The sequence below is a fragment of the Rhinoraja longicauda genome, chromosome 14 (assembly GCF_053455715.1).
Source record: "Rhinoraja longicauda isolate Sanriku21f chromosome 14, sRhiLon1.1, whole genome shotgun sequence".
NCBI lineage: Eukaryota > Metazoa > Chordata > Chondrichthyes > Rajiformes > Arhynchobatidae > Rhinoraja > Rhinoraja longicauda.
Window position 1 is genome coordinate 41,979,667 of NC_135966.1, and position 13,383 is coordinate 41,993,049.

General features: G+C 40.5%; 1 protein-coding gene across 4 annotated transcripts in view; it reads left to right on the forward strand.

Annotated features, from left to right (window-relative positions):
• The window catches only part of LOC144599938 (protein FAM53A-like), a 101,745-nt gene that overhangs the window by 16,976 nt on the left and 71,386 nt on the right, over positions 1–13,383 (forward strand). For 2 of the 4 annotated variants that reach the window (XM_078411206.1, XM_078411208.1), the window contains exons 2-3: positions 8,450–8,601; positions 10,242–10,497. In XM_078411206.1, coding sequence (XP_078267332.1) covers positions 10,396–10,497 — 102 coding nt within the window. In that variant the 5' untranslated portion in view covers positions 8,450–8,601; positions 10,242–10,395. Of the gene's footprint in view, positions 1–4,601; positions 4,652–8,449; positions 8,602–10,241; positions 10,498–13,383 lie in introns of those variants that run through there. The other 2 variants (XM_078411207.1, XM_078411209.1) reach the window with 2 other exon arrangements.

Here is a 13,383-nt window from a genome sequence, read left to right on the forward strand (position 1 = left end):
TCAGTTGGGCTCCAAAGCTCCTCAACATGATCAAGGTTTCTCCATGTCGACATGAAAGATACCATTCAATTCGATGGCTCAAACTTCAGTTTCAGTATACACAGCAGAGTCAAAACTAAATTGATTTTCCAACCTGTTTGGGATCTTCCATGACCTCTTCTTTAATCATGTCTTTGGGGCAATTTAGGACCAAATTTACCTTCAAACATGGTCAGATGGAAACATATTCAACCTCAGGCCTTGCAAAGACCTAATGCATACATTTGCTCCTTTTCCACGATATGACAGAGATACTGTTGCTGTCCTTGCCAGGTTTTAGGCTCATAATTTTCCCAGCAAAGAGCGAAATGATGGGGCCAAATGTTGCTGGATCCCTCCGTCTATTGATAATATCAATTGTATTTTAGAGGTTGTTACCGAATTAAAAGACCTTGATTCACCATGAACAATAACTTTTTTGATATATCGTGAAAGCTGTCACACTCTCACAAATGAGATACGATTGAATAGCAGACTGAACATCGAAAAATCATCAAAGCCTGTGTAATAAGCATTGTGGTCTCTGAACCCTGGTCTCCAGTCTCCTGATTGGAATGCAGATAACTTTCAGATGTACTACAGACATCTTTGACCATATTTTGGAAGAATGGGATCAAATTGTAATTGGAATTTCACTGTACCTTAATTGGTACATGTGACAATAAACTGACGGTGAAACCTTGAAATTGTGATGTCCTGGATCATGCACAGATCCCTGACATGTACATGTTGCTCAGGCAGTCTGAAGAAGGGTCTAGACCCGAAACGTCACCCATTCCTTCTCTCCCAAGATGCTGCCTGACCTGCTGAGTTACTCCAGCATTTTGTGAATAAAGACCGTTGATTTGTACCAGCATCTGCAGTTATCTTCTTATACATTATATTGCTCAGGCAGTGACTATTTAATGGCCTTGATGTGTTCACTGAATGAGCGATGGGCGAGTTTACAAAGCCACTTTTTTCCTACTGAGTCAGCCTCAGGAACAGCCCAATTAGTGCTTCACAATTCTAGATGTCAGTGTAGACAGAGAGGAGGCAACTGCTCAAGATCAATATCAGTGGAACCGTAAACTTTACTTTGCTTTTACTTTTAGATGGCTTTGTAAAGTCATACATTAGTTGTAGGGGAGAAAATAACCTGGAGATGGTTAGACACCATCTTAGGCCACAAAGACCGTCATTTGCAGGTGTGTCTTTGCAAACATGGCAGGTACTGCTCTTCAGCAGATCTGAGAGAAAGTCCATCATGTCTTGAGCCAGAAAATGCCAATGATGATGATATGTGAGTTTACCTGTCGCAGCTTTGAAAAGCCTCGGATTGTTTTGAAGAAGTACTTTGCAAATTGAAGACTTATCCTCATTATTCTGGTCCTAGATTTGAGTTTGCTTTTTGCTTCATTTGGCTGAAATAGGAAAAATATTTTTGCCTCTTCAAAATAAGGTATGTAATCCCGGGGATTAGACCAATTTCCCTTTCAGCCATCTTCCTTACCGCAACTCTCTATGCCTACTTTAGCATTAGTTTGAGATTTCAATTTCCAAAAACAGCTCCACTGTCATTGATTGGAATTGTTTTGCAGGTAGAGAAGAGCCCTTGCTGTGTGCGGGACGTGTTCTGTGTCAGTCAGGATGTGTGTGGGATGTGCTCTGTGTCAGTCAGGAGTCAATGGATAACTCAACTTGTTATCTTAAGAACCATAATCATCTAATATTGCCCTCTGATTGCTCTATCATGATGCTTTTAGTTAGCTGGTCTGGACTCTAGTACTGCAAATAAAGTATCTGCTGAGCAGTTGGTGCTTAGTAACTTTTCATTTACCCTGAAAAATTATCTTTGATGTTCTATTTTTGTGCAAATATACATAAATTCTAAAATCGTGCTGTTATCATCTTCAAATTGCCTTTTTGATAAACTGTATCACCATTATCTGTTTTATGCTGGGAACATTATTGCTTTTCATTGTACAGTAGACTGTTTTCCCATATATCAGTAAGGGCGTAACATTTTCCCGTATATCAGTACATACAGATTTATAATGTTTGAATTGTAGTTCTGAAGTTAGTTTCAGTTTTGAAAATTTTGATTTGATATCTTAGAAATACAAGGTATGAAATATTAACTGACTGTACAATAGTTCTGTGCTCCCTGTGGACATGGACTTTCTTAGACAAATTTATTATAATGATATGAATCGTAGAGACTTGGGAAGCAACGAAGAGTTGGCCAGTGTGTAGCTCCTTTGGACAAATGGAGAGTTGTTATTGAAAATACTGTCAATATTGATTCGAGGGATTAGTTGCAGTGTTACAGGTTTAAATAAGGAGATTTAATTAGAAAAGTTGATGTAAGAATTTATAATGAAGAAAATGGTGCCTCTGCTAAAAGTAATCTCATGCAGGAAGTAGAGAGATGCGCATCACGTTCAGGCAGAGGAAATTAGTTTAACTTGGTATCATGTTTGGCACAGACATGTGGGCCAAAGGGCCTGTTACTGGTCTGTTTTGTTGTGCCAAAGGGCCTGTTACTGGTCTGTTTTGTTGTGCTGGTCACAGGCCTATGCATCTCCAGTTGCATGAATTTGTGTAAATACCATTTCACCCATTTCTGTATGAGAATATACACGGCAGTACAGGTATTAGAGACTGATTTAACATCCTGATATTAAACTGTTGACCATTGAGACTGCATGTGTGATGTGTAAGGAATAATACTACTGCAGGAAACACAAATTTTTAAAATACTGTGTATAATTACTCCTTTTACGTGTGGAATTATGCTGCTGGACGAGTAGCACATAGGTTTGTCTCTAGTGATAATGGCAGTGAGCTCTTCTGCGAGTAAGATTGACTGGAGACACATTTTCATTTTCATCAAGTTATCTTTACCATTGTCACCTGATCTCAGTCAAACTGAGGGTGGAGCAGAAATTCAACTTTAAAGGATTTAATAACATACAAAGCTGGTTTGTGAATCTGGCGTTACAATTGTTTTCCTCTTATTTCTCCATGTTTTAACATTTTAAAGATATGGATGAAGGAGCATGAACATAGAATAAAGCATCACGGAGGCTATAAAATATTATTTTGCTATTTGTGCAAGTGTGAATATCGACACAGCACTTGATGTTAATTATAGAACAATGCAAACAATACCTTTGCGTACATAATATGAGTCGATGGGTAGATCGGCTGAGGATAGGATCCTCAGGAAAACCAACCTGCAGGAGAAGCTCATGATGTCCTTCTATCGCTGCTCCATCGAGAGTGTGCTGGCATACTGTATAACCACATGGTATGCCAGCTGCTCAGAAAAGGACAGGAAGGCCCTTCAGAGGGTCATCACGACGGCCCAGAAGATCATCGGCTGCTCACTGCCCTCCCTGGAGCACCTGTTCAGCCTACGCTGCCTCAGTAGAGCAGGCAAAATAATAAAAGATCCATCCCACCCCGGCCACCGTCTGTTTGTTCATCTGCCCTCTGGTCGACGTTTCAGGTCGATCAAATCCCGAACAAACAGACTTAAGAACAGTTTTTACCCCAGGGCCATACGAGAACTGAACACTACCTTCTGCACTAGGCAACACTGTTAAAAAATCTTTTGTACTTAATATAATTGTATTTATTTGTTTTTTGCATTTATTGCATATGTTTGTACGCACCGTCAGGGTTGGCTATTTTTTAATTTCGTTGTACTCGTTGCAATGACAATAAATGAATATTATTATTATTATTATTATTATGTTGTACCCAACAGTTTCCTAGAATGTGATTACGCTTCCTACAAGTTAGCATTAAACTACCCAAATGTTCTATAATTAATGAACTGCCATTTGTAATGGTTCTGCATACAGGCACAGAGATGGAGTTTGTGCTAGGCTCCACCTTGCTGCCCATTGGGCTAGCCTTGCTAACCATTATTGCCTGGCAAAAAGTCTAAGGCCATATTGCTGCTCAAAATCGACATGACCTCTGTAGCAGCTGGTGTCACTGCCGAAAGTTTTGGTCACAAATCCACAGCCAGGAAGAGGAGGATATTCCTGGACACCTGAGTAATTCTGACCATCTGCAAGTCGGGAGACATACTGCGTGCCATTGTAACAAGTGAGGGGCCTCTCTCCTGACTGCCACAGAGTTATATACAACTCTTAATCACAATGTGATTGTCACTATGATTGTCACTATCATCACTATGTCACTTCTAAGCTTTCTCCTTCAATGGTATGATGAGATTTTTCAATAAATTCAGGGAAAGTTTGCTGTCGTGTTTGGTGAGCTTTGGTATGCAATCTAAGTCGAGGCTGATGGTTATTTCTGTAATCACACCAAAATTAAATGCCAATGGAGCTTGCTACAATGCCGGGGACTAGGCTTCAAAAGCAATATTTATTTAATTTCATTATAACATCTATTAATACAAGCATTTTTTTTTGTTTTGTAACTGCCCAAGTGCTTTTTCATTGTTTACTTTGCAGAATGAGGAGGTTATGCTCTGTTTCTGAACTTGGTACATACAGTTCTGATTTTCTGGCTTCCATCCAGGTGTCTATGTTGTGGGCTTAACTTTTCTTTGAGGAAGAAAATGGGCACTTTGGAGATAATGAGTCCAATCCAGGTGAGGGCTTTTATTCATTGGTGCTATGGTGGACATTCTGAAATTGCTCTGAAAATGTCGTGAAGGAGCACTTGGAGTGCTATTGCAAGTTCCAGGATTTTGAATTCTCAACTCTGATGAAACAATTATATATTTTCAAATCACCATGTTACATAACTTTGGAGCGGGATCTGAAGGGTAACTTCCCCTGTACTTTCTAGACTTCACTTGTTGAAATGCTGTCAACGAAGCCTTTGTGAGTTGCAGTAACGCAGTTTGTTGCTAGGCTAAGTTTCTTACATTATTCTTGGGTTAAGAATTATGTAGGCTTGATGCTCTGACTGCGAGAAAAGTGCATAGATTTGGCTTCAAAGGTACCGTCTTCAGTGTTTGTTGGACTTGCACTCACCCAGAAAGTAGCATGTGTTTAATCATATTCTTGATTTGTGCAATCATTTCTAATCTTTGGATTCTAGAACCATTGCCAGACCTCCCAACCCTTCCGAATTTGGCGGAAAGTTTCCGCTTTCTTATTTCATTTCCGCCATTCCGATTTTGCCTCTCATTTTTCCGCAGGGGCAAATATATTTTTGTCATATCCATTTTTCAGGTTTTGATTTTAGCTGGCTTTGATAAAAACAAGTCTATTTCAGAGGGCAGCAAAGCCAACCATGTTATTCTGCAACAGGAGTCACACAAGCCATTCTGCATTTGGGTAACCACTTTCTTTTGCTGTAGCATTTTTGTGATCCATGGGGGCTTTTAATGATAGTTCAGTAATCACTTCATCATACTGCTTCAAGGTTTTTTTCTTTTTATATAAAAAAAAGGTTTAATTAGTTAAATTGGAATTCCTCAGCTATCAGCAAGCATTTGAGCTTGTATTTACAGGTCAGTAATTGTCCAGAGGCAAAACCAGATCATTAAGTTTCCCCCTGAACCATGCTTGGAAACTTCAGATTGGACTTGATTGTAATTGGTCCATACTTGATCATGGAAGTTTATTGCATCAATGCATGCTTTCTTTTTTTATGTTTTCTAATCAATACTGATGATTTATTTACTCCTCGGTTTGATAAGAATGCAAGATTTAAACTTTAAGAGCGATTGGATGATGAAGCGAGAAATTGAGTGAGACATTGGCTTTTCTGATCAGGTTCTTGTGCTCTAATTCAAATATATCTGTCTGGCATGACAATCTGAGAGAACATTAAGTTTTAATATTAGAGCAGTCATGATGGAGAAAACGAGTCCTACTGTGAAATTTTTCTCATTGTGATTCGGACCAATGTCTCTAGTTTTGCAGAGTCCTGTTCTTTTTGCTGTCTTGTAAATATGGGTAATTTAGGTTTGATTTATGTTTTCATGTGTTGGCTGAGTCCATGTGTCCGTAATGCTGTTCCAAGCAAGATTTTGTTCGTTAACTGTACCTCATATTTGCGCATATGACAATAAACTTCTCTTAACCAGAGATGGTTATTGGCCAGGGCCCAATGTGTAAAGACTGGTAATCTGTCCAATATCATTGGTTTTGTTCTATTTTAGTTCCAATGGTATTATAAATTGAGTAATTTTACACATGATGTGTTGAAAGAAGGGAGGAATATTTAGTTCTGCAATTAATTATTCTATCTGGATGGAAAAGCTACAGTCAAAGTCTCAGCCTTTTCAATCTCTTTTTGAAAGTTTCTGGTTGTGCAAGTTTGTTTGTGCCCTGTCTACAAATTTTCTCATAAACATACTGTCATGCCGCTTGTCGAAATGTTCAACAGTCCAGGGAGAATACTTTCATGTTGAAGGGTGGAGTTCTCGGTCTTCTCACTTTATCTCCCTTTGACGATTTCCCAGAAATACCTGCAAAGAAGTAACCTGGTGCATGGCAGAAGGCAGGGCTTTTGCATTTGGCTGTGATTCCAAACTGTTTTGTGTGTAATGGAAAGATCAGCAAATGCAGTAGTGATCTTATGATTGTTCTGGACGTTGGCCTCAATGTTCAGGCTGCAGGCAACACTCTGTGTGGTACAAGACCAGCTTGTTCTTAGATGCCATAATGTTCAGAGTAATGCTTTGAAGGATGAGCCACTCCATAGTTAAGTTATGCACAACAACATATATCGCTATATGCTTTCCAACGTTGCTGGCTGTTTTCCCTAGGTTTGGCCAAGCCAAATAACCATTACTTCATGCTAAATTTGAGGAATTTGGCTATTCTCCACCATATTAGCTCAGAAGGCACTTTTAAGCCCTTGGCCTGCAATGGTAGAGTAGGTCTGGAAGGATTCCATCTTTTCCTAGACCGATTCCTCTTTCCATTGCAGTTAGACCAGTCCAAAGATTCATTTGAAGAAAGTATCCCAGGAGTTTGGATGATTCTATACGACTGCCTTCTGTAGTTTTTACTTTGAAAGGGATTTAAGGCACACTGACATCAGACCGGTGAATAATAGGATATTTATGTTAAGTGTAGACTGCAGCCACATTGAGCATTGTTCATCATCTCAGTGTTTCACTTTGATAACGAGAAATACTCACGTCAGTGTTACTTTTTGGGACAAATAAGTCCAATGGGACCCAATGCTTGCCCACCTGGGTGACACATGGCTGCATCTTGATTTTTGTATTCATCTGCAAAAACGGTTGCAAAGATCAGGTGTTGGGTGAACATGTGCAAGAGACCACCAGATTAAATTGGGGTTCCAGCATGAAGTACTCGGCATGTTCCCTACAGTGTGGGAGTCGCCAATGGTTGAACATATGTAGCTGTCTGGCACTCATCCCAAATGTGTGCACCTTCAACTGAATTTCACCATGCTTGCCACCACTGCAAACCTAACATAGATATAAATACTGTGTTCTCCGATGGTGCTCTCCCAGATGGTCATTATGATAAACATGCCACGAGATTAACAACTCAAAGATCCATGTAAAGATTTAATGAATCTCCCACCTCACAACTTATACTCTCAGAAATCGTTATCGTCATCCTCAAGAGCTTGTCAAATATGATGCTGCAGTAGTTTGACAAGAAGCTTTAAGACCCTGTCCTGACTAAACATCTCCAGCTCAGCAATAAAGCCTCTCATATTTGACCTACAATTTAAAATGGAGAAGGCTCTAAATTAAATTTGCACAGCACATGTCTGCTAGGATCATTTGATGCACACATGATATATAAGCAGTACTACAGGATGTAACTGACAACGTTATCAAACTGCACTAAATAACCACATTGTGCTCTATGTAAATTTGACTCTGGTGTTACAGAGAAGCAATCTCCCACCATGAGTATTAGACATGTTCAATAACCTCAAACTGTAGTTGTTGCTTTGTCAGCATTGCAAAAGTAAAAGACTTGCCTTCTCACAAAAACTAAACAGTTGTTACTGTTGCTTAGTTGTCACTGTTTGAACACTGGAATCAGCTAGCTGCACCCTGCTCAATTTATGAGCTTTGCCTTTGAGCAAATTCAAGAAAGGGACTTCAATAGTAATTTACAGTATAATTATCTGCTCCTTTTTAAGAGCATTCTTGCATGTATGAATAAGTAAGTAGAAACATGAACCTACAGATGCTAGTTAATACACAATGGTGCACAAGGTGCTGGAGTAACTCAACGGGTCAGGCAGCATCTCTGAAGAACATGGATAGGTGACGTTTCAGGTCGAGACCCTTCTTCAACACGCATAGGTGACTTTGTGGGTCTTGATCCGAAATGTCACCTATCCATGTTTTGCAGAGATGCTGCCTGACCCACTGAGTTACGCCAGCACTGTGTCCTTTTGTGAACAAGTAAGTGATTTGATTCTAACATTTTAACAGAATCAAAGGAAGCAACTAGAACATAAACAGGAGACTCGAGCTGGAATCTGGAGCAAAACACAAACTGGTGGAGGAGCAGCATCTGTTTGGGTAGAAGGAATTGCCGATGTTTCGGTCTGAGATTCTGCATCAGGACTGAATGGAGAGGGAAGGTAGGTGGTATCAATTGGAGTGGGGTTGGGGAATGAGATGGGGCGGTAGGTGATTGGTGGACTAAGGAGGGATGATGGGCAGAAGGAGCCAGGTGAGGGAGGGAGGGGGTGGGGTGGAGTTGGGAGGCAGAAGCAGGAAGCAGACCATGAGAATAAGGGCAGATGAAGACAGGTGGAGGGTTGGGGATAGTGATAAGCAGGGACACAAAGCTGGAATATGATAAGTAAGGAAGGTGATAATGAGAGATGATGGGCAGATGAAACTGGATGAGGAAAGGTATGCAGTGATCCAGTGGATGACTGGTTTGGAGAGCATCTGCACTTTATTTGCAGTGGTCATGTGATGCTCCTGGTTGCATGCCCTTTCAGCTCCCCTTCTCTGCTGCCAGAGTGCCCAAGCCCAGTGCAAACGAGGAGGACAACACCTCATTCCACCAGGGTAGTCTAAAACCAATGGTGTGAATATTGTTTTTTTAAGTTTCTGGTTACCCTTATCTTCTGCATTCTCCCCTATCCTTCAGATCTTTAGTCAGAGGTCAGCTGTGGAGGTCAAGTCAATGGGTATTTTTAAGGTGGAGATTGACATATTCTTGATTAGTAAGGGTGTCAAGGGCTATGGGGAGAAGGCAGGAGAATGGGATTGAGAAGGAAAGATAGATCGGCCATGATTGAATGGTGGAGTAGACGCGATGGGCCGAAGGGCCTCCTTTTGCTCTGCCTATGACTTATGAACTTTTGAGATCCACTTCAGTCCTCCCATTTTTGTTCTCTCTCTTCTATCCCCTCCCCTCTCCCTCCAAGTTCCATCCACTGACCCCACATCTCCAACTGTATCCATCCCCCATTTGGATCCCTCTGTCTTTCATCTCTTCTATAATGGTTCACATTATCACTGTATAAGATTTTACACTAGTAGCCTTTAAGTCCCTGTTTGTCACCCTCCAGGCTCTGACTCCACTTACACCCCCCATCCCTTCCCCCACCTGGCTCCATTTGTCTTTTTTACTTGCCTCCTTCCACCTTCCTACCTGCCTATTTATCCCAGCTCTACTCTACTTCCTCCCTATCTGACTTCTACTGCTCATCATTCCTCACCCCTTTTCGATCTACTTGGAAACTACTGGCCAGTATCTTACTCTTCCCCGTTTTTACACTGGCGATCTTTCCTCCCCAAACTAAATCCTGACATAGGATCTCGGCCAAAAATAAAACCAATTCCTCCCCCTCCTCTCCATAGGTCTGCTACTTGATCCGCTGAGTTCCTCCCGCATTTTGGTTTATGCTGAAATAGAATGTAAATATAGTGGATTTGAATTAAAAATCTGGTCACATTCAATTTCCATATGTTTTGCCACATGTCTGCCTGGGAAGTTTATAATTTGGTACAAATTATTTATATTTTCTCTGCTTGTAATGTCAGGGTGCATGTCATGGTACAGTCCTCCATAGATTTTCACATTTTCTTGCGTTACAGTAGTGACAGCTGTGATATCCAGTATAAACATTACTGCCTCCAGCTGATGCCTTTGGAATGGCCCTAAATTTGTAATTGATAGAGAGTATTTGTGGATAATGTAGCTCTTCTAAATCAGGGTTGTCTCTTTTTAACAAAAACAACTTTTTTTAATGCTCTTTTGCAGGCAATGAAAAGATTGGGTTAAGAAATGTACCAGTGCTTTGCATCACATGTAAGATGACCACCACTCTATAAGCTCCACATCCCTGGAACACGAAACATGGTGGAATGAAGGCATAGGCGTTGCAGAGGGAAGAGCGCAGTGGCTTTCACAACACATGAGGAAAGGCTGGAAGGTTACCATGGTAACTGTCATCACAGAACAGCTACAGAAACAGAGTTTGGATGACCTGGCTTGTAAGGTCTTCAATATTAACCTGGTAAGAGGAGAGTCTGCAACAGCCGCAGTCTTGTGTCTTGCTATGCCTGTCTGTGTGCGAGTATTTTTCCACTACTGCTTCTTTATCTTGGAGTCAGACATGCAATACATTGAGAATTTTGTAAACAGTGCTCCTCTGTGGTAGGAAAGCAGTGATCCAGGCCACAGTGCAACCAGTTACTGCTAGTGGTATGCATAGTGCAGATTGTCAGTTCCACTTTAAAACAGAAAAAATCTCTGTCTATAAAATGTTGTATGTGTGCAGTGGAGATCTCTTCAATGCAGTGACAGCTCCCTCACTTCAGAATGACCCAATTGGAAAACTTTCTGCACTATTCAACAATCAAGCAAAGAATTTCCAATTCTGTTCATGTGGTAACTTGCATTGTGAAACATGGCATCACTGTGTTTTATCAGCAAGCTAATGAAGCGTGATCTTTCGGGTTGGAAATGCGAAGGAAAATTGATTTATGTCCTTTTGCATAACTTTTTATTTTCTAATCCCTCCTCTCCTTTGTCATGATATCCTGTTTCTGGGTCCTCTAATATTTGCACCCTATATATATTGAGAATGGTTTTCCCCGTAACGTGTATATTTGCGTGGGCTATGAATAATGACCCATTTTCCAATTAGTAATCTTCACTTCTAAACTAGTGAAGTTGGAGAACTTGAAACACTTTAATGTGAAGCAGTTATTGTGACAACGTGTTCACTACTCTGTAAAACGGACATGCACTCGACTGTGTCGAGCAGTGGTTTTGCAATTTCCTCTGTGGGATATTTTTTGCATGTCCACTGTCAATGTTGGTGCCCAAAAATAATGAACCACTCTGGTGGACTCCTGCCCTAACTATTTTCAGGCAGTGTCAGTTCTTAAACCACAGCCATGGTACTCAATTCTTTATAAGTTCATATTCAGCATTACAGTTTGTGCTAGGAAGTCAATGATTAAAGAACTGCATAAATCTGGTTTCCTTGGATCCTTAACAGCCTCTCTTTAAAGGTTACCTTGTTTGATCTTTCCTTCCTTTCCTGCATTAATAAGCTTTTAGTGATGGCAATCGTTCAGCTTCTCGCTGAGGCTGGACTTCTTATCTGCAGAGCATGACCTGTTGGTAACACACTTTCACCAAGGGATATACTTGGCCTGGACTGCAAAGCGCAGTCTGTAGTGATGATTTATTATCCACGTGGTAAATGTATGTTTAAAGACTGAAGTGTACGTGTTTAATGTTTGTTTTCTTATTGGATGAGAAAGATGAAATGGTGAAGAGTTGTAGTTTTATATCGTGCATTCAGTGTTTTGTAAATGTTAATCCTAATATGGATTAATTAAAGATTTGCGGTTTCCTTTGAAATGTTATCGTACGATCTTTTCTTTTTATTATATTCAGTAATAGAAAGTTATCTAATTTGTATCTGCACAAACTTAATATTATATTGACATCATCTTAGTCATTTATTTGAGTGCAAAGCCCCTGTATTACTCGATTGCCAAGTCTGATTTTCGTTGCAAAATGACACAAAATGAGTTTAGCTGCTGCATATGTAACTACATGCACCAATTGGCTTCATAACTGAGAAACAGACTCATGGAATAATACAGCACGGAAACTAGCCCTTCTGCCCAACTCGTTCAGCTAGATTTTCTAGCTGAGCTAGTCCCATCTGACTGCATTTGATACATATGCCTCTAACATTTACAATCTGTATACCTATCCAAATCTAATTTTAAACCTCTGCCTTCTGTAGTTCCAGATTCCTCTATCCTGGGGAAAAGACTGATCATTCCTCTTATTTATGTCTCTCATGGTTTAGTATAAGGTCACCACTGAGACTCCAGTGCTTCAGGGGAAAAGAAAGCTGCTCCAGCCTCTCCTTACAACAAAAGCCCTCGTGTCCTGGCAGAATCTTTTCTGCACCTTTTCTGGGTTAATTACATCGTTCCTATAGTAGGTGATCAGAATTGCACCCTTTACTCCAAATGCTCCATTGTGTACAGCTGTAACGTGATATACAACCTAGAACAGTACAGCACAAGAACAGGCTCTTCGGTCCACATTGTGCCAAACATGATGCCAAGACCTTCTCTTATCTGCCTACATATAATGCATATCTTTCCATTCTCTGCATATCCATATGTCTATCCAAAGGTCTCTGAAAAGTCACTATCATATCTGCCACAGCCACCAACCACCCCCAACAGTGCGTTTCAGGCAGAAAACTTGCCTCGCACATCTCCTTTAAACTTTGCCCCTCTCACCGTAAAACTATGCCCTCTAGTATTTGAGTGGTTTCAATTCCTGTACTCAATACTCTTCCCAATGAAGGCAAAAGTGCTAATTGCCTTCTTCACCACTCTGTGTACCGTATCGCCATTTTCAGGGAATTATGTACCTGTAACCCCAGGTCTCTACTCTACTTCACTCTTGAGGGCTCAACCAAATACTGTGCAAGCCCTACCTAGGTTTGACGCGCCAGAATACATCACTCACACTTGTCAGTTAAATTCCATCTGCCATTCCTTGGCCTACTTCCCTAGTTAATTTAGAGTCTGGAATTCATTGTCACAGACGGCTGTGGAGGCCAAGTCACTGGATCGAGATTGATGGGTCCAACATCAAGTGTTTGGTCCAACTTCTCCTTCTGGTAGTGAGTTCCAGATTCTCCCCACTCTGAGTGAAGAATTTTCTTTTGAATTTCCCAGTGAATTTTTGATGAGAGTCCTATATTAGTTTTTCAAGGCAGTAGTTGGCCTCCAGTTATTTTGTTATCCACAAGTGAAAATATTCTCTCTATATGCTTTCTATCTTAACCTTTCCTTTCAAAAAGAACAGTTAGGTCAGTATCCCTTTGCTGTCATTCATCTTTTGCTAATATGTGTAT